At 42.8% G+C, this 20324-nt stretch overlaps 5 protein-coding genes across 8 annotated transcripts in view; 3 read left to right on the plus strand and 2 right to left on the minus strand.

Moving 5' to 3' along the window:
- Positions 1 to 4679, plus strand: LOC135582870 (subtilisin-like protease SBT1.8). 2 transcript variants are annotated; one of them, XM_065098808.1, is made up of 3 exons: positions 1 to 2060; positions 3663 to 4368; positions 4511 to 4679. In XM_065098808.1, the coding sequence occupies exons 1-2, from the start codon at positions 416 to 418 to the stop codon at positions 4328 to 4330; spliced, it is 2313 nt and encodes a 770-aa protein (XP_064954880.1). In that variant the 5' UTR covers positions 1 to 415; the 3' UTR covers positions 4331 to 4368; positions 4511 to 4679. The 2 variants fall into 2 exon arrangements, with proteins under 2 accessions (XP_064954880.1, XP_009391730.2); XM_009393455.3 differs by having other exon boundaries at positions 3663 to 4679.
- A 1961-nt stretch (positions 4680 to 6640) lies between these two features.
- LOC135606445 (protein LURP-one-related 6-like) lies at positions 6641 to 7587 on the plus strand. Its single transcript, XM_065097476.1, has 3 exons — positions 6641 to 6962; positions 7027 to 7263; positions 7328 to 7587. Exons 1-3 carry the CDS (start codon positions 6729 to 6731, stop codon positions 7457 to 7459), a joined length of 603 nt encoding a protein of 200 aa, XP_064953548.1. The 5' UTR covers positions 6641 to 6728; the 3' UTR covers positions 7460 to 7587.
- Positions 7588 to 13287: 5700 nt separating this feature from the next.
- Positions 13288 to 14099, minus strand: LOC103978092 (zinc finger AN1 domain-containing stress-associated protein 12). The gene is made up of 2 exons (XM_009393795.3): positions 13901 to 14099; positions 13288 to 13828 (listed from the first exon to the last, which is right to left on the minus strand). Exons 1-2 carry the CDS (start codon positions 14003 to 14005, stop codon positions 13433 to 13435), a joined length of 501 nt encoding a protein of 166 aa, XP_009392070.3. The 5' UTR covers positions 14006 to 14099; the 3' UTR covers positions 13288 to 13432.
- Positions 14100 to 14680: 581 nt separating this feature from the next.
- Positions 14681 to 15939, minus strand: LOC135606446 (peroxidase 31-like). Its single transcript, XM_065097477.1, has one exon. It carries the CDS (start codon positions 15724 to 15726, stop codon positions 14716 to 14718), a length of 1011 nt encoding a protein of 336 aa, XP_064953549.1. The 5' UTR covers positions 15727 to 15939; the 3' UTR covers positions 14681 to 14715.
- Positions 15940 to 17897: 1958 nt separating this feature from the next.
- The window catches only part of LOC103977826 (DNA polymerase lambda), a 28031-nt gene continuing 25604 nt past the window's right edge, over positions 17898 to 20324 (plus strand). The window contains exons 1-3 of one of the 3 annotated variants that reach the window (XM_065098809.1): positions 17965 to 18102; positions 18587 to 18720; positions 19148 to 19285. In XM_065098809.1, coding sequence (XP_064954881.1) covers positions 19172 to 19285 — 114 coding nt within the window. In that variant the 5' untranslated portion in view covers positions 17965 to 18102; positions 18587 to 18720; positions 19148 to 19171. Of the gene's footprint in view, positions 18103 to 18586; positions 18721 to 19147; positions 19286 to 20324 lie in introns of all 3 variants that reach the window. The other 2 variants (XM_009393459.3, XM_009393460.3) reach the window with 2 other exon arrangements.

Raw genomic sequence — 20324 nt, forward strand, 5'->3', positions numbered from 1 at the left:
TCTCTCTCTCTTCCTCCCTTGCTTTATCCTTACCTTGAGCGCCCTCCCATGTCTTGACACTTTTGGGGTATGAATCCAACAGCATGGACACCAGCTCAGGCCTTTAAATCCCTCTCACTGAAAGCTTCATGGAATAGAGCACATTCCTCTCTTTCTCTCTCTGATCCCTCTCACTGAAAGCTTCATGGAATAGAGTGCATTCCTCTCTCTCTCTCTCTCTCTCTCTCTCTCTACCTCACATCCTTACAACTGGAATTCCATTTCCAGCTCCGGAAGCCCAATCCAAGCTCATACCACTACAACATCATTTCCAATCAAGAGCATCTATCCTTTCCCTTGTCCTCCCTTCTTCCCACCACTCTCCTTATATCTGAAGCAACACCCTTCACTTCTTATCTCTCGCTGAGTTGCAAACATGAAAGAAGCAGTCTGTTATCTTCTACTGGTGTTCTTGAGTTCCTTCGCGGCAACAGTAAGCATGGTTGCATGCAAGCAGACTTACATAGTGTACATGAACGCGGCCCACAGGACGGAAGCCCATCCGACGCACGCGCACTGGTACGAGGCCCACCTGAGGTCGCTGTCCATTGATCCCGCCCGCCACCTCCTCTACTCCTACTCCGCCGCCGTCCACGGCTTCGCCGCCGTTCTCCACCCCGAACAACTCCCCCTCCTCCGGCGCCACCCCGCCGTCCTCAACGTCCACCCGGACCCCCTCCTCCCCTTGCACACCACCCGCTCCCCGCACTTCCTTGGCCTCTCCCCGTGGCCGCCCGCCCCCTCTAGCCGCAGCCACTCCCTCGACCCCGCCGCCGCCGCCACTGACGTTGTCATCGGTGTGCTTGACACCGGCGTCTGGCCGGAGTCCCCCAGCTTCGACGACGCCGGCCTCCCCGATGTCCCCTCCCGGTGGCGCGGCGCCTGCGAGGCCGGCGTCGACTTCCCCTCCTCGCTCTGCAATCGTAAACTCGTTGGCGCTCGCAGCTTCGGCCGTGGGTACCGCGCCGCCGCTGGCGGCGGGGACGCCGACAAGCCCCGGGAGGAGTACGCCTCTCCGCGGGATCGCGACGGCCACGGGACTCACACAGCGTCGACCGCCGCCGGCGCGCCTGTGGCCAACGCCAGCCTTCTGGGCTACGCCTCGGGCGTCGCCCGGGGCATGGCCCCTGGGGCGCGCGTCGCCGTCTACAAGGTCTGCTGGGCCAACGGGTGCTACGGCTCCGACATCCTCGCTGGCATCGACAAGGCCATCGAGGACGGCGTCGACGTCCTCTCCCTCTCTCTCGGCGGCGGCTCCGCCCCGTTCTCTCGGGACCCGGTCGCAGTGGGGGCCTTCTCCGCGGTGCAGCGCGGCATCTTCGTGGCCTGCTCCGCCGGGAACAGCGGGCCCTCCCCCTCCTCCCTCACCAACACTGCGCCATGGATCACCACGGTCGGCGCCGGCACCCTAGACAGGGACTTCCCGGCCACCGTCCAATTGGGCAACGGCGAGCGCTACGCCGGGTTGTCGCTCTGCAGCGGAGCGGGGCTCGAGGACCAAATGGTTCCAATAGTCTACGGCAAAGGAGTGCAAGTGGGCAGCAACTCCAGCAAATTCTGCATGCCCGGAACACTAGACCCTGAGCAGGTGAAGGGCAAGGTGGTGTTCTGCGACCGGGGAATCAACGCGCGGGTGGAGAAGGGGCAGGTAGTGAAGGAGGCCGGCGGCGTGGGGATGATACTGGCTAACGCCGCTGTCAACGGCGAGGAGCTGGTGGCGGACAGCCACCTGCTGCCGACTGTCGCCGTAGGGGCGAAGAGTGGGAACTTGATTAGAGACTTCGTGAGGACGAGCTCGAATCCGACGGCAATGCTTAGCTTCCGGGGCACAGTGCTCGGCGTGCAACCATCCCCGGTGGTGGCGGCCTTCAGCTCCAGGGGGCCGAACACGGTGGTGCCGCAGCTGCTGAAGCCGGACTTGATAGGACCAGGAGTTAACATACTGGCAGCTTGGTCAGGGTCGGTTGGGCCTACTGGGTTGGCGAAGGACGAGCGGCGATCCGCCTTCAACATCATGTCCGGTAAGCTTGATCTCCATTGCTGGTTCTTATCAATCTTTGCTCAGTGTTATGCATTCCTCGTTCAGTATTCTTTGGGGTAGAAGTTTGAAGTCCTCTGCAGCTGTGTTCTATCACACATTTGTTGCATTTCACTGCAGAAACCCTTCATCATTGCTTAAAGCTTGAAGACAGTTAGAAATATTATATCCATAACAATGCAGATAACACATAATTATCGAAAGGTGTCTCATAAATATACTGTTAGCTTCAGTTGTCTGACAATAGTTCTCATTTCTGCAGTCAAATGAAAAACTTAAAGAACTTTGGCTTTCAGGATTAGGCTAAGAATAGATAATCAAATATATGCAATATTTCCCAGACTCAAACCAAAATGATTTTGATAATAATATACATAAATTATTCATAACATATATTAGTGCTCTTTACCAAATTGCAACTTATTGCATACTTAATAGTAGCATTGCACAGTAAGCTCTTTAGCAGAGAGACAAGTGAAGAAACTTTGATGTGGAGGCAGAGGACGTGTGACGTAAACTTGTTCTACTATCTGAACAATCTTGGCAGAAATGAATAATTAGATACCGATGGCTAATAAAGGACAAAGGCATTTCCAATTTCGACATTTTGTTGAACTGATCTTGCATGGTTTTGTGGTGGTACCAACATTAGCTGAATGGCTAAATCGATGACAATTTTAGATGTCTCCACGGTAACATTTCTATGTTGTCCGTATATTTTGATAGTCAAGGATTATATTATACATATACACACCGAAGCCACTTCTAAATTATTTTTCCTGTGGAATGGACACTATAATTTTCATGTGTGGTATGTTGAATTATTAAAGAATTATTAAACGAAATCTGTAATCAATCTTGACTAATTTTGGTGTCTACTTTTTTATTGGATTGAAATCACTTTATGGGCAAAAGCAACATAGCTAGATTTATTTGTTCTATGATTTTATGAATGGTTCAGGAAAATTGAAGAATAGGATGCGCTGATCAAAAGATGCCAATTGATCCAAAGATCAATCTGGTATTTAGAATCCTGATAGAGCAACTTATGAATGATAGATCTGAACTGAAAATGATTATCCTTCGTTATTTGGACTACAACTTATTTGAGCTTTGCTTTCGAATAAGATGACACTGACAATATTGTTGTCTGCATTACAAAATTTCATCCTGGAAGTAGTATGGTGTCACATTTTGCCCTTTTTCTATTTGCAGTACAACTAGGCTAAAGTTTATATATTGGTGAGGAAACATGCTCAGAAAAGTGCGAGCATGAAGTTCCAGCTGGTAGATAGTATCAGTGTGAAGTAGATACAACAAGAACTGATTTCAACATTCCATAATCTCACTACTGTTATCTAACTAGTCGCCTATCAAAACATCATTGATATCAACATGAAGATACCTCGTTGCAACTGCATTTTGTTTGCTTGATTAAATACCAATCCTATGCCATATAGGTTTTTGTTGTTCTATAATGATATTTGGATACTTCTCTCTGCAAAATGCAGTAATTACTATGGGCAAATAATTGGTGGCTTGTGAAATTTTCATCCATTTTAAGATCCAACTTGTATGAATGTAGGAACATCAATGTCCTGCCCTCACATTAGTGGGGTTGCTGCATTGCTAAAGGCTGCCCACCCTGATTGGAGCCCCAGTGCCATCAAGTCTGCCCTCATGACCACGGCATACACTGATGACAATACTGGATCTCCTCTCGTTGATGGTGCTGGAGGTTCACCTGCGACACCATGGGCTTATGGATCCGGTCATGTTGATCCACAGAAGGCTCTCTCCCCAGGCCTCATCTATGACATTGGTACAGGGGACTACCTTGCCTTCTTGTGCTCCCTGGAGTATTCCACCGACCACATTCAGGCCATCTCAAAGAGCACTAACAAGACATGCTCACGCCGTCTCCCCAATCCTGGGAACCTAAACTACCCATCATTCTCTGTCGTGTTTGGTAGAAGGTCCCGCAGATTCGTGAAGTACAACAGGGTGCTAACAAATGTTGGTGTGCCAGGTTCTGTGTACAATGTGAAGGTCGGTGGACCTCCCGGTGTTAAAGTGACCGTGAAACCAACAAAACTCATCTTCAATCAAGTTGGCCAGAAACTGAGGTACAAAGTTACATTTACGTCAACAAAGGCAGGTGACCCAGTAGATATGGCATTTGGTTGGATCACTTGGAGTAGCGAGCAGCATCAAGTACGAAGTCCCGTATCATATAGATGGCTAATATCCTGAATTATCAGGATATGTCTCCCTCTTCAAATGACAGATAAGTAAGTGAAGAGTTGAATTTGAAGGTTTTCAGACTACTTTTGCCTAACGTGGCGCAGAATAACAATTATTTCTGCTCAAGTGGCTTTCTGAAGATCTATGGCTTCATAATACTGTTTTATTTCCTCTTGTGTTTCGATTTAGCAACTGGTTCATCAAGAGTCAAAGTTGGTGATCCATGCCTCTTCTCGCGGCATCTGATGTTTGGGTCTGGAAGACTGTTTCATCAGGTCATCCTTGAACAACTAAGATTTAAATCAGAATGTAATGACATCAACTGATAAATAAAAATTGTAAGTTGTTGAATGTTCCATTCATGTTCGGGTTTCTTCCATATTAAATATTTGTTTCTTCCTTGTGTATGATATCTGCTCGATGATGTCTGACACGGCTAGATTCATGCATTTCTTTGATTGTTCCTTGACCAGGATTTTTTTTTCTTATCTAAAATGTCTCCATAAAACTAGTTCTGCTGCACCATGTAATATCTGTTTACAGCTAATGGTAGATCTGTTCATCATGCACTACAAAACAGCTCAAAATCTCATTTAGTTCACAACATTGGGCACAAGCAAATCTCATGAGTTGAAACTAATGATGTTTAAGCTCTTGCTCAATTGGTGCAGATATATTCCATGCTGATTGACATGTATGATCTTTTGTTTTCTGGATGCAAAAAACATCATGCTGCATATAATAATATAACATAAATCTATTTTACAAACCGAAAGATGCTGACCAAAAATGTTACAAAACTGTAATCTCTCACATAAAAGTTTCTAATCAGACTCTTTTAATTATGCATTTTTTATTATCCAACTGCTCATTTCTCAGGCCGGTTACAATTATCTTCCATCACCTTCACCTGTGAGTGCAAAACATCTTTTTCTAAATCTGATTGCCAAAGGTTTATCATCTTTTTGTGGCAGAGCTTTGTTCATAAATATTTGGCATAATTGAACTAGCTTTTCATGATAGAGAGAGGTCACTGCAAGCAAAGAAAGTTAGGAAGACACTATTTCCTGAACCATCTAGATAAGCTTCTGGGCACGACTTTCTGTGTGTCACAGGATGAACTTTTCTTGCTTGTTAAGACTCAGGAGCTGTTCGCATGACAAGTCTGGTAGAGATCTTATGGAGTACAGCAAGACAAGTCCTCCGAGAACTCTGCATCAAGAAATGGCCACAACCTCATTCAATCTGGGATCTTTTGACCATGTACCAGGCCACCATTTCCTCCTCTATTGTAGGCAGATAAGATTAGGTTCAAGATCAGTAGGGTTAGGCAGGCTTGCTCTCGATCTACCAAATCCGGTGTCTGGTTTTGGAAAAGTCTGATTCCCATTTTCCCAAAATTTCGAGTACAGAGTTCTTCCATGCATCATCGAGATGAAGAGTGGAACCAACCACTAGGCTGAGACCTATGAATTAGGGGTTGACATGATGTTAATAATGGAAGCTTTACATCTCCCAGTTTATACATTTGTTCTTGAATCTTCACAGCATTTCTTGCGACCGGGTATCCACTGTCAGGTACACACACACACACACCTCAAAGGTTGTATTTTTCTGAGATTGCAATTGAAATGACAGATTTTTTTCTTTCTTGCCTTTGAGTAGGCTGAGCATACAAAAAGATTGTTTAGTTGAGCTCTCCTCCCTGGGGGTTGTCATCATTATGTGTAGATGATTGGCTTGCTTTATGACTTCCAGGAACCTTATGGAAGTCATGGCTTTCATGCCTAGTTTTATAAGCACTGTGATAATTGTTCATGTTGAAAAACCGACACAAGTTAGAAGAACAAGGATTAGAATTACTAAGTTGTCATGATTAGCTAATACCAGTGTTCTTTCTGGTTTTACTTTGGCTGATTAGCCAATGCTTTATTAGAACAAAAGGCTAAAACTAAGCATGAAGTTTAAATTATATGACATTGGGATCCACAGTAAAAGGAACAACAAAACATGGATGGATGGATAGATAGATAGATGGACTGAAGCCAAAAACCAACACATGATACTTTGTGATGATTGTAAGCAATCCAAGTTGAGCTCTCTGGAGGTTGTCAACATTATGGAGATGATGATTTGCTTTATGATTTCCAGGAGCCTTTTGAAAGTTCTGGCTTTCATGCCTGAAGGCAATGAATTCAAAGATGCTGCACTCTTTTCTTGTGCCCTCGGTTTCAACGCAATCATTTACGTTTGGTCTCTGTAGCTTCCACCAGAAAACGTGCCTGCAAGCAAGAGTCATGAGTTTCCACCACCACCCTCGATATATTAGCTCGATGGACGCAGGCCGGGAGAAGGCCAAGGCAGCGAGAACTGCTTCTTCCTCTCACTCAGCTAGTTCAAGGGAAACATGGGTGGGTCGAGCAACGTGATGCCCGTCATTAGCAAGATCTACTGCTCCTCCTCGCCCACGACGCTGACGGTGAGGAAGAGGCCTCACGTCATCAATGGAGGTGGCTTTGTGGTGATGAACGCCAGCCATGGTGCGGTTTTCGTGGTGGAAGGTTGCGGAATCCTCGGAGTCAAGGGGGAGTTGGCGTTGAAGGACGGTGACGGAGGGCTGATACTCTCCATCAGCAAAAGGGTAGCGTCTCTCGGCCTGCTTGGTCTCGTCAGCCTCGATGTTGATGTCGTTCTTTCTGTCACAGGGAGGAATCGCCCAAGCTCTGAGCACCCGCCGCAGATGGAGCGGGTACTTGACGGACTTCGAGGGAAGGAAGAAGTCGGTGTTCAGCTTGACGGATCCCAAGTGCCCGATGAGCAACGCCATCAGGATCCATCTTGAATCCAGCGGACACAGCGGAGGCTGGGACTTCCAAGTTCACGGGTCCTTCGTCGACAGGACATGCACCATCGAGGATTACAGCGGAGACATCGTTGCGCAGGTAAGGACGTGAATTGTCGACGAGCATGAACTCATGCTGACGTGCCTCGTGTGATCTGAGGAAGCTCGGAGCGACGGACATGGTCGGCGGCAAGGAGTTGTACCAGGTGACGGTGCAGGCGGGCTACGACCAAGCGTTCATCGTTGGGGTGCTTGCCGTCCTCGACAACATCCACGGGGAATCCACTCGGTGCTGATGAAGATAACATAAGCCTTTCCTCGTTACTGCTAATTAGAGATAGATGAGAAGAAGCTTCTTGACATGGTTGCATGTAACATCATAAAACCAATCATGACTTACTCTTCTAGTCTTCATTATCTTTTAGTTTCTGTCTCCTTTATAAAGAATATGACTATAAAAATCGTAATCCTTCGACAATTGAGGAATCGGAGAACACATCTTCTGAGTTGACTATCGGATCCAACTCAAAAGCTGAGACGGAAGTCAAGATGTCCATACAAAGTTGTCAACATAGTAAACTATGTTTATTATGATGAAGGTTATGAACATCGAAAACTATGTATAATAAAGGCATATACAATCTTTTCATTGCTTTAGAGAATGAAAAGAAGAAGAAGAAGAAGAAGAAGAAGAAGAAGAAGAAGAAGAAGAAGATCTTAGTTAAGTTATAATTTAACATACGGTTTCTATAGCTACAAGTATTATGTGTGGAAAGAAGGAAACACAATTAAAGTTTGATGTTGATGTGGAACAGTATCAAGATCTGTTTTAATAAGATAAATGTGATTGGCTCTTCTATGAATAGTAATTTAGATCTAAGAGAGATACAAATCTCATCTTGAGCAAAAGAAAGAATGAGGTTCAGCCTATCAGATTCATTGATCTTAGTCAAGTTCAAATTTAACATATGGTTTCTATAGCAACAATTATTATGTGTGGAAAGACAATTAAAGTTTGATGTTGATCTGGAACAGTATCAAGATCTGTTTAAGTAAGAAAAAATGTGATTGGCTCTTCTATGAATATTAACTAAATTGTGATAATATTTAGAATTTCTATCTCCTTCAGTCACCCACTTTGTTTTGGCTTTAGATGTTGTAACTAAATTATGTTGTAAGTGACCTTTTCAAAAGTGAAAATTTTAATAAAAATTTAGAATATTTTAAAGTGAAAAATAGCTTCTTTCTAATTAGATGAGGATGCTATTCAATACTATGATTGGTATGAAACCTATCGTGGAGTTTTCTCATGAGAGTAATTTAAGAAAGAACTTATTTGTTTTAGACCATTCGAATATGAGAATATTAATAGATAATACGTCAAGATTCATCAAACTTCTACTAGAGTATCAAAGTCGATTTGAATGACTATCAAATTAAGCTAAAAATACAATTGATAGGAATATTTATTGAAGGTCTTAATTTAAATATCCATTGTGAAGTTAATGTTTGTCAATCATGTACTATGACAATTATAATTTCTTTTGCACGATTATATAAAAAAAATTAATATAAAAAGTCATTGAACCAAGAATATTAATAAATAAGTGACTAACAAGTCAACTACTTTAATCATTCTTAATTGAAATTCTAATAGTAGAAGATTAACCTAAGAAAAACTTAAAGAATGATCAGGTTTACATTAACATCAGGATGGATGAAAAGTGAAGCTAGGAGTATCGCAAGTAAAAAAAAAATTTGATGAGTGAACTAATTGAGAAGAAACAAAAGATTAAGGTTATAGATTCTGAAGGTACTAATAATGAGATTATTGAACTTGAGGTTACCAATTGAAATGATTTACATTATAAAAAAAAATAACTTACATTTCATCCTTTTCAAAAAATTTTATGTTTTCAAGAAACCTCAGAAATGACATACCAAATCCTAAAATGAATATCTTTTCTGTTTTTAAGCCTTTAAAATAGGCGGTGATTTTTTATTTCATTTTTTAAAAGATTGAAATTATTACCCAATTTAAGCAAATTTACAACCTCTTTGAATATTATCAGAGAGGGTTTCTGAAAATTTTAGGAAATAATTTTTTTTTGGAGACTTTAGTTATTCCTTTTTTGAATGAATTTACATTATTTTTTGCGTCATATTAAAAAAATAGTATAAACTCATTCAATTAGTGTAACTTACATCACAACTTTTTTTAAAAAAATTAAAATTTTAATATGCCATATAAAAGACTTAAAAAGTATAAATTAATCTTTATATTTTTAAGTTTTTAAAATAGATATTTATTCAAAAAATATCAAAATATCAAACGTTGTAACTCAGTCCGATTTTTAACTAAAATATCAAAATTTTATTGAACCTATAAACTATCTAATGAAGTCCAAATTGAAGAAAATTCTTTTAATTTTTGAACAATTAAATGACATATTTTCAGTTAATAATCTCTTAAAATGCTAAAAAATATTTTTTTTATTCTTGATCTATTTAAGCTGAAATTACAAGTTTTCTTGGCCAAAAGTTTTATGAAACTTTGGAAATATATAGTGAAGTATTAAATAACCTTTTTTTTTTTTTTCTGTTTTTGGGCTTTTTAAGAATCTATTTTCAGTTAAGTAAGCACTTTGAAAAACTAAAATTCTCCATTTTTATTTTGATAATTTAAGCTGAAATTTAAACTAAAATTTGCCAAAAGTTTCATGAAACCTTAAAAATGCCATATTTCTTTGAAAACTTATTTTTAGTTAATTCTGTTGAATCTCGTATTTTGATGATGAAACTACTTGATATATGTTTATGACTTAATCTGCGTTTTGAGTGACGCATGATGCCTCGATCAGGATGAGACAATTAAAGCAGGAAAATCATGTTGTGCCGGAGGAACATGTCAGAAGATTGGACGTCGGGCCGGTGGATCGGTCGACGTATCGACAGAAGGCTTCGGGCCGTGGACTCGGGCATCGGGCCAAGAAGAGCGGGTATTGTGCCAAGGATATCGGAGTTGCGGAGCCAACTGGCCGATTGGGCAATAGGCCGCAGGAAAGGATGATGCGCCGAAGAATTGGACGAAGCGTCGAGGGACCAATGACATGCCGGACAACTTGGTTAATTGCTTAGGATTAATTGTCTCGATCGAAGTTTTGTTTTACATGTGCAGGATTAACTACGATGAAAGTAAGACATGCAGCAGGAGTTGCGCCGGAGTCATGACAATGATCACGTTGGGAGTTCGAGAGCTCGATGGAAGTTCGGACAGTCGTCGGAGGTTCTGCGGGAACAAATCCGAGAAGTCCAGAAGCTTGCCAAAGGAGCTCGTCGGAACTTGCCAAGTGGATCGTCGCAGTCCAGGAGTTTGCCGGAAGTCCGCAGGAGCATCACCGAGGGTTCATCGGATGATCGACAGAAGTTCGCCGGAAACTCGCCGGAAGAAGCGAGTGACGCACCGAAGCAAGCTGCAGAATATGTCTTAGGAAATAATCGTAGTTAGCACTTTGATTAAGTTAGAAATGGGAGGTGATCCCATTAGCTTAATCCTGGGGCAATTGGGCCCCTGAAGAACTCAAATTGGGTCGAATGGTTCAACCCATTCGGACCCAGGTTGCTGTGGGAGGTGCAACCGCCCAGGTAGGGAGGTAGCACCGCCCAGACTATGTCTCCCAGCGAGACTGGGCGGTGCAACCGCCCCAGCCAAGAGGTGCAACCGCCCAGGGCTCAGTCTCCGAGCGAGACTGGGCGGTGCAACCTCCTCTGTCAGGAGGTAGCACCGCCAAAGCTCAAGTTTCGAGCTCTGCTAGGCGGTGCAACCTCTCCAGTCAGGCGGTGCAATCGCCTGAGCTCGGTCTTCGAGCTCTGGCAGAGAGGTGCAACCGCCCCTGACAAAGGTAGCACCGCCCAGAGGCTCAGTCTTCGAGCTCTGCCAAGCGGTGCAACCTCTCCAGTCAGGAGGTGCAACCGCCTGATCCCGGAATTCCGGGATTTGATCGTTTTGAGCTCCAAATTTGAACTGGGTTGGGGCCTATAAATACCCCACCCATTCAGCACTGAAAAGATACAGACCTACACCGAATTCTTGATCTTTTCTGTGATTCTAAGAGCTCAAATTTGTGTAAAGTCCAAAAGTTCTCCTCTTTCTGTTCTTCAAGTCTTGAGTTGTAAAGAGAGGAGAGAAAGGTTCTGTAAGGGTTGTCTCCTGAGCCCGTCAAAAGGAGTGAAACTGTAAAAGGGCAGTTGGCCTTCGCCTATTGAAGGAAGGCCTCTAGTTGACGTTGGTGACCTCGTCGGTGGAGGAAGCCAAAAGTGGAGTAGGTTAAGACTGACCGAACCACTCTAAATCTCTGGTTTGCTTTTATTTTGAGCACTTTATCATTACTGCGAACCTCCTACATAGCTACTGCTCTCTGCGCTTTTACGAACAAGTTTCTAAGTTCTAATCTTTCCGAATCTGCATTCAGACGTAAATCGGTGTTTTCGTACGATCTTTACATTGCAGTTTACATTTACATTTTGATTCTATTTATAACTGCAAACTGTCTTCTGCGCTTTTACGAACGAGTTTCTTTGCAGTTTACGTTTACGTTTTGATTCCATTTATAACTGCAAACTGCCTTCTGCGCTTTTACGAACAAGTGTCTAAGTTCGGATCTTTCCGAATCTGAGCTTAGACGTAAACTGCGCTTAGACGCAAACTGTGCTTAGACGCAATCTGCGCTTAGACGCAAACTGCGCTTAGACGCAATCTGAGCTTAAACGCAAACTGCGCTTAGATGCAAACTGCGCTTAGACGCAATCTGCATTTAGACGCAAACTGCATTTAGACGCAAACTGCATTTAGACGCAAACTGCGTAAACTGCGCTTAGACGCAAACTGTGTTTAGACGTAAACTGCACTTAATCATAAGTAATCTTAGAATCAGCTTTTGCATCAAAATAGTTTTTATCGAACGAACGCAGCTTTTGTTTTTAATCGCTGAAAGATTTCTGTTGCACTAATTCACCCCCTCCCCCTCTTAGTGCTCTCGATCCTAATAAATTCGTCCCTTAAAAGGTGAGTTTATCTTGTTGTCTTATTTTTGGCAAATTTAATGTGAATTTATAATAAATTGACCACAAAATCACTTCTATTTCATCAGAAAAATTTTTATAAAATTTTTCAAAAATAAAATTTGATATTTGAGTTACATTAGTTTTGAATGAGGTTGTACAAAATTTTCAATGAGGTTTTTGGTATCCTATACAAAATTACAATAGAACTTCACACAAAAAAAGCATTATTTTCAGTTAATTAAAATTTTAAAATTTATTTTTTTTTTAGTTTTTTATTTAAGTTGAAAGTTTCATGAAACCATAGAAATATCTTTTGAAGGGCTAAATAATTATTGTTTCTACTTTAAGGTTTTTAAAAGATATATTTTCAATTAATCCGATCATTAAAAGGTTAAATTTTTCTTATTTTTAGCCAATTTAAGATAAATTTGATCACATAATCAATTTTATTTCATTAGAGAAGATTTTCTAACATTTTGAGATTGAAAAAAATACACATGATTTTTTACTTTTGGATCTTATAAAGAAAAATATAACCTCATTAAAAAAAATAAAACTATGTTTTTTTAATCTAAAAAATTAACAAAGTTTTCATAAAATATTTAAAATATCTGGTCAGCCCCCTGATTGATCATTTTTTCTTTTCTCAGCAATTAAGAGATCTATCTTCCATTTAATGAGCTCTTAACAAATGATATTTTTTTATTTTTATTTTTGACCAATTTCAGATGAAATTATAAGGTCTTTTGGCCAAAAATTTTTATGAACAATCGAAAATATTTATCCTTCAAAACTTGAAAGTATATTATTTTATTAATTTTATCAAGGTTAATATACAATTTTGAAGTTTTGAAGAAAAATAAATTTAATTCTATACAGGATATTGTCATGTAATAACTCTATACAAAATATTTTATTCTTATTAAATTTATTCAATTAACATACAAATGCTTTACTTGTTAACAAAAAACTTATTTTTGCTTGATAAAAACTTTTTATCTACAATTTAATTATTTTTATTTCCCAAAGCTTACATAATTTTTTTGCCTTTCACACCATATATAAAAACCAATCTTTTTTTGAACAGAGACAACTTAAAAATAATAGATCAACAATTAAATAGCAAATTAGAAAATAGATACACGTGCATTTTTGTCTCGCTTGAGGTCGGTCCTTCAGATCGAATCATGGACGGCAGAGATATGTCAGCAGGCTTTTACGGATGAACACGTAGAGACGTTGCCCTTCCAGTCTCCGCAATCCATCCCGCTCCTGGTTGGCAATCGAAGCGGCGGCCTGCAGGCGTGGTCGGAAGGGAACCTGTGCTTGAGGCAGACGCTTTGGTTGCAGACCTTGCAAGTGCTGTTGTTGGAGAACGTCAGCACCTCTTTGCAGCGTTTCACGGGGCACCTAGGCTTCTTCTTCTTGCTCGGGTCGCAGGACCCCGACTTCTCGTGCCGCTCCAGCGCGGCCTTCTCCTCCTCGCCCGCCCGCATCTCCATGGACATTGAGCAGGCCTCGCACACCACCACGAATCGGCTGTTGTGGTCCGCCTTTGGGCAGACGTGAGCTGCGTAGCTCCGGTGCTCCAAGCAGAAGACCTGTTCGAAACAAGGCCCCAATCAGTTGTTGCTGCAGAGGCCGCGGTAAGAGGCCGAGGATATTGGTAGTACCTTTTTACAGCCATGGCAGGTGAAGGGCAGGAAGTCGAGCTGATTGCAGTCTTCGTGTTGGCAGTGCTCTCCGAGATCAGGAAACGCCTCCGTTCCTCCCCCCATGGCTACTCCTGCTTCCTTCTTCGTCCTCCTTTGTCGCCCCTGTGCCTTGGCTTCGAGGTATTTGTAGATTTGCCGTCGTTTCTTGGGTTCCAAGACACGCGATTGGTTTGGTCTTATAAACATCCAGGATGATTCTGGAGAAGTCTGGTGTGCGCCTCGTTTACGCGTCCACGCGGCTCGCGTACCCGCAGCCGCCGCATCTCTCCTGTCGTAGGTGGTGACGTGGAGTGGGACCCACTAAATTCGAAAGTATTTAGGTAAACTGTTATTCATAATTGGTTCTTACCTTTCAGTATTCGTCAGATGCCTAATATCTCGCGAACCAATTCACTGTACCACCGACCTAGATAAACCAATTTGGTTCAAAATTATAAAATAATAAAATAATAAGAAACTAATTTAGTATATATATATATATATATTTTTATTTATTTCGATCATGAGAGTTTTGAGGTGACGTAGATAGGCTTTATGGTGTTGTACTCATAAATTAATTGTTTCACATTCAATTGCATAATCCATTTCTTTCTCCATCAGATGGAAGGTAAGCAATATCAATCGATACTCCAAAACAAAAAACACACACAATTAGATGTAATATACGCTCGCCCTTTCTCATCTCCATCAGTATATATAAGAAAATAACAATTGAGAATCCATCGCTGTTTCGTTTGCGATAAACCCGAATCCGAATCCGAATCCGCATTGATTTAGGTGGAGAGGTTGTTGAAAACGTCGCAGCGACGCCGGATTTCCCCCTTGCGACCGGTCTTCACCCCGTGGACGCTGAGCTTCTCCATGGCGTGGCTGAAGTCCTCGAAGAAGGCCGTCTGGTTGGCGGCGTAGAGCTGCACGAAGGACTTGGTCCGCGGGTCCGCCGCCAGCGCGGTGTCGGAGGCCAGCAGCCCCAATCCACGCAGCAGGTTCTGGTAGTACAGGTTGTCGAACTTGCCCGGCGTCATCACGTCGTTGAATGCGGCGATGGTCGGGTCCTCGACGTAGTTGGCGCAAGCCTTCTGCAGCGCCTGCGCGAACTGGGGGTTCAGTGCCGGGTCGTGGGCGTCCCGGTCGGCGCCGTTGAAGCCGTAGATCCGCGAGGCGAACTCGCTGCAGTGGGCGAAGCCGACGGTGTGGGCGCCGCTGAGGGCGACCATCTCCTGGACGGTGAACTTGTTCTTTTCGAAGAGGGAGATGAGCTGGTCCATGGTCATGTTGGGGGAGGGGAGGTGGCCCGCGACGGAAGCTGCGGTGGAGGCGAAAGCGTCCTTGCGGCCGAGGCGGACAGCGTAGCGGGGCCCGCCCAGCATGAGGACGAGGTCTCGGGTGGCGATGGCGAGGATGTCGGCGCAGGAGACGACGCCGGGGCACTGCAGCTCGAGGGCGGTTTTAGCGCGGACCACGGCGTCGAAGGCGTCCCCGGGGAGGGAGATGTTGTCGTCGGCGTCGCGCTCGGCGCGGTTGAAGGCGTTGGTGGAGACCAGCAAGGAAGCGTCACAGCCGCCGACGAAGCAGTCGTGGAAGAAGAGGCGGAGCGCGCCGGCGCCGGTGGTGGGGGTGGTGATCTGCTTGCTGGTCACCACGTCCAACACGATCTGCTCCACCTCGGGGCACGTCTTCTGGTAGTAGGTGGTGCTCAGCTTCGCGGCCGCTGGGCTGGCGAAGCAAAGGGCCACGAGCCATACCACCAAGAGATGGCTCGCCATCTTAACGAGCTTCTGCATGCTCTTCTCCGATCAAGTTTGATCCGTGGAACCCAGTGCCACTGCCAAGGGGATCGGATGATGGAAGAGAGGAAGGCTTGGGGTGGTCAGAAGAAGCATGGAGAGAAAGGGGTCGGCAGGTTGCGGAGGAGAGAAGAGAGAGGACGGGAATGAAGAAAGGAGGAAACGGGGACGAGAGGAGTGGCGGGGAGGGGTTTTAGGAAGCGGGAGGGAGGTGAGCGTCGCTCGTTGCTTAATTTGGGTTGTTCTCGGAGGTGAGAGGTTGATGATATCAGGGAAGACAGAGGTGTGTGTCTGCGGGTGTTAGATTTTGGTAGAGGACGTCTTGGATTAGTAAATTAAAAATATATTTTTGTCTATACCAAAATAACCGACTTAACCATAAGAAAGATTTTATCGAACCTATTGTCGGGTCAAATTGGATTAAAATGAGATAAAGAACATTTTTTGTTCTCAGATCGAAGCAACGCATGAGATAGGAATACATGTGGTTTAAGACTTAAGTGATTTAATAACACTAAAAAAATAATCGTATTGAGTCAATTTTATTACTTTAGATTTGCTCACTGAAATAATCATGAACGCTGACATCATGATTACGTTATCTTTTTTTCTTGACTTTGATGACCGGGTTTTTTTTTATAGAATATAATTTGGAGCAGAAATTGATCTCTACAAGTCTTATAAGACAAAGATAGAGAATTTAATCGTAACAAATGCATTTTAAAAAAAAAGAATTTACTGTTGTCTTTAAATAGATTTGAACTTATGTTGCAGCTATCCCCTGTAGTTAATTATGATTAGATTTCCCATCTTTATACTTTAAAAAATAGCATTGAGGTCTTAACATTTATCAACGTGAAACATTTAATCTCAATTCTTCCTACGCAATTAACTTCTTCGATAAGAAAAATCGTACGTGTTGTCACGTACAAAAAATAGTATGAATGACAAAGGATAAAAATATAATTTTATTATTTTTAAGTTATTAAATTTATATTTACTTCTTACCCTAATCGATTTCTCTTTTTCTCCTCTTTTCGACCTATTTTCTATCGCTCATCCATTGTACTCGCTCGACCTGCACCACTCGATCGCCACCGCTCTTGCATTGCTCGACCGCCATCGCACTTGCACTGCTCACCACCATCGCTCTTATACTACTCAACCGTCCCTCTTCTACACCACTCTACCCTGTCACACTAGACCCACTCAATTGCTGTCGCTCCTACACTACTCGTTGTCATCGCACTAGACTTGCTTGACTGCCATTGCTCCTACACCGCTCAATCACCACACCTGCATCGTTCGCCATCGTCGCATAAAACCCAACTCACTTGTCACCCATCATACTTAGTGGATTGTTGTGTGGCTGTTATCTCATGATTATAACATATAACAAATTGCTAATACAATTGGAATCTATAGACAATTTGATGCCATTCCATAGAACATGCAAGGAGAAACAAAAGCAAATAGATGAATTAGTAATGGTGGAAACCCAATCATCCCTAAACATGAACTCAGCACCTGCTTGTAAGACTCCAAGATTGTCATCCTCGTACGCAATGGAAAGCTCCCCAACCCTCCATCGATCAAAATCGACCCACTAGTCTTCTCCATCGCCGTAGCGAACGCACCCAATTGTACCGTTGGCGAACGATAGACGAGCAAGTACGATGGTCGAACGGATACAATGGGCAAGTTGGGTCCAGTGCGACGATAGCAAGCAATGTAGGTGCGGTGATCGAGTGATGCAGAAGTGACGGTAGTCGAGCAGGTCCAGTGCGATGGCGACGAATGATGCAGGAGAGGTAGTGGTTGAGTGATACAGGAGCGATAGTCGAGAGATGCAAGTGTGACGATGACGAGCGATGCAAGTGTGGTGACGATCAAGCAATGTAGGAGTGACGATGATCGAGCGAGTGAGATGGGTGAGTGGCCGGTAAGTAGGGAAAGAGGAGATGAAAATAAATAAGTTAAAGACAAGAAGTGGATATAAATCTAATAATTTAACAATAATAACATGTGTGATTTTTTCAAGATTAAATGTTTCACTGGTAATTATCCCTAGTAGTTCTCGGAAATCATAGGATTCCTCAACAATAGTAATAGAAGTTGAAACTTTTCCTAGTGGCATAAAACCTCTCTCTCTCTCTCTCTCTCTCTCTCCTGTCTTTACACGCGCCATGTCAACTGTAGAAGCCGGCATTGTCATTGTAGCGGTGAGGTTGGAGTAGAAAGAGGGACGAGCAGATGGCGCCCAGAAGGGGCTCCCAGAACCGGCAGCGGTCTCCTACCCCGGACCCCGATGGCATGTTCCAGGGCATGGTCGTCTTCTTGGTCCCCAAGGGCGTCCAACCCCGAAGGCTTCAAGTTTGGATTCCTCCTCCTCTCTCCTCTTCTTTGCGTTCTTTCCCTGCCCTTTTCTGTTTTTTGGTACTCGAGAACCGGGGAATGGCGCATCTATGATTTGGAATCTTGGAGCGCCGCGCCCGGTGGTCGTCTTTGCGGTCGATTCAGGACTTCAAGGCCCCCTACCCACTTTCTTGGCTTCGATGAATTGAATTGAAAGCGATATTTTTAGAACAATCTTTTGAAAGATCACAGACTGCTAACAGAAGGGTCTTGATTCCTTTTGAGGCATCTTCAGTAGGGTGTTGACGAGGAAGTTGCTGGATTGGGTATTCTCTCTTGATTAATCATGAGGTTCTTGCTCTCTTGTGTTTCTCGATAAACCACAAACACTTTACAATTGGGTGAACAAAGGACTTATTTCGACCTACCTGGCTTCGATGAATTGAATTAAAAGCGTTATCTTAATGAGTATGTTGTTAACGGCAATCTCTTGTGTTTCAAGGGCTTCTTTCGACTTCTCGGCTTCGACGAATTGAATCAAAAGCGATATTTTCAGAACAATCCTTTGAAGTAGCAAAGACTACTAACAGAAGGGTCTTGATTTCTTTCGAGGCATCCTCAATAGGGTATTGATGAGTAAGTTTCTGGATTGGGTATTTTCTCATGGTACATCATGAGGATCTTGCTCTCTTGTGTTTCTTGATAAAGCAACAAGCACTTTACAATTGGGTAAAGAAGGCAATGCTTGGAGAACATGGTAATTTGGATGAAACAACACCAAAAGACCTAAGAAAACCTGGCTGGTTGGTTGACTTTAGTGTACCCATCAGATATCTTAAAATGATATAGGACACCTCTCCAAAATCCTTGGCTACTTTTTGAGAAACTAAATCAGTTGTTCAATCCAATTTCAATCTGAGCCCTAATTCTTTGTCACCAATACTGATATATTTCTTTTTTGTCTTGCAACTTCAAAGAAGTGTGCAGTTGTGTTCATGGCAATTCTGCAAAATCCCTAGTTCGTTGTATGTTTCACCAGGCATTGATTTGATGCAATCATTAGGTATGGAAGCAGAAGCTAACCCAAATGGGAGCTGTGGTTGATGATAACCTCTCAAAGAGAGTTACTCATATTTTTGCAATGAACTCTAGTACGCTTCTACAGCAAGTGAACCTGGAACTCTTGCATCGACATGAAGGAGTGAGTTTCTTCTTTGTACTGGTTACTGTTCAGATGAACATCAAAGGTTCTTTCCTGATTTTGTTAATCTTTTTGTTCTAGATTATTCAGATATTGGAATGTAATATCATGTGAGTCTGTTCAATTTATGATATTGACAATACTATCTAGAAACAGCGACAAAATGAAGCAATGGACTTTTTCACCTATCATTTCTGGATATGGAGAAAGAACATGCAGTTGGTTGTGTTTATATTATGAAAAAAAAAAAGAATCTCAAAAGCAAAAAAAGATCACATCATGACACATTCAGTTACTGAGATATATCCATACACAAATGTGGCTTGGTATAATCACATACATGGTTTATAGCAATGGGAGTGGACAGGAAGTTATAATAACAAAAAGTATGGACAAAAAAACAAAGAGAAACTTTTTACCTCATAAAATAAAAGCAGACAAAATTTCAGTTTTCTGCTCCATATAATTAGAAATCTAAAATAACTTAATTTCCTAGCATTTATTGGAATATATGTATACTACCACACAAGGAAGTCCGTTGGACTGGTACAAATGGGCAATACGTGCCGGTTAGGGCCTGGACCAGTACATGGACAATGCCACGGTTATCGTTCGCATCGTTGTTGCCATTCGATGCCACCACTACCATTTGCCATTGCCTACCTCCTCAGTATTCTCCCTCATCTTCTCCTTTTCTTCTTCTTCCTCCACTGCTTCTTCCTTCTCCTCTTCCTCCATCGCCTCTACCTTCTTCCTTCCTCTTCCTCCTTATTCCTTCTCCTCTTCCTCTATCGCCTCCTCTTCTTCCTTTTTCTTGCTTCCTCTTTCTTTTTCTTCCTCCTTCCTCCACTATGGCCTTCCTCTTCTTCTTTTTCGACTTTGAAACACCAAAATGTCTGGTGTACCATGTGTTGGTGTCAACCATTATGTACCATTCCGACCAGCGATTGGTACAAGTTCGGTTCACGATACAACATTCTTTGCAACTACATACAATTCAGTCTGAGTTTGTTGGCATCCTTATTAGACATAAGGTGAC

The sequence above is a fragment of the Musa acuminata genome, chromosome BXJ2-3 (genome assembly GCF_036884655.1).
Source record: "Musa acuminata AAA Group cultivar baxijiao chromosome BXJ2-3, Cavendish_Baxijiao_AAA, whole genome shotgun sequence".
NCBI classification, from domain to species: domain Eukaryota; kingdom Viridiplantae; phylum Streptophyta; class Magnoliopsida; order Zingiberales; family Musaceae; genus Musa; species Musa acuminata.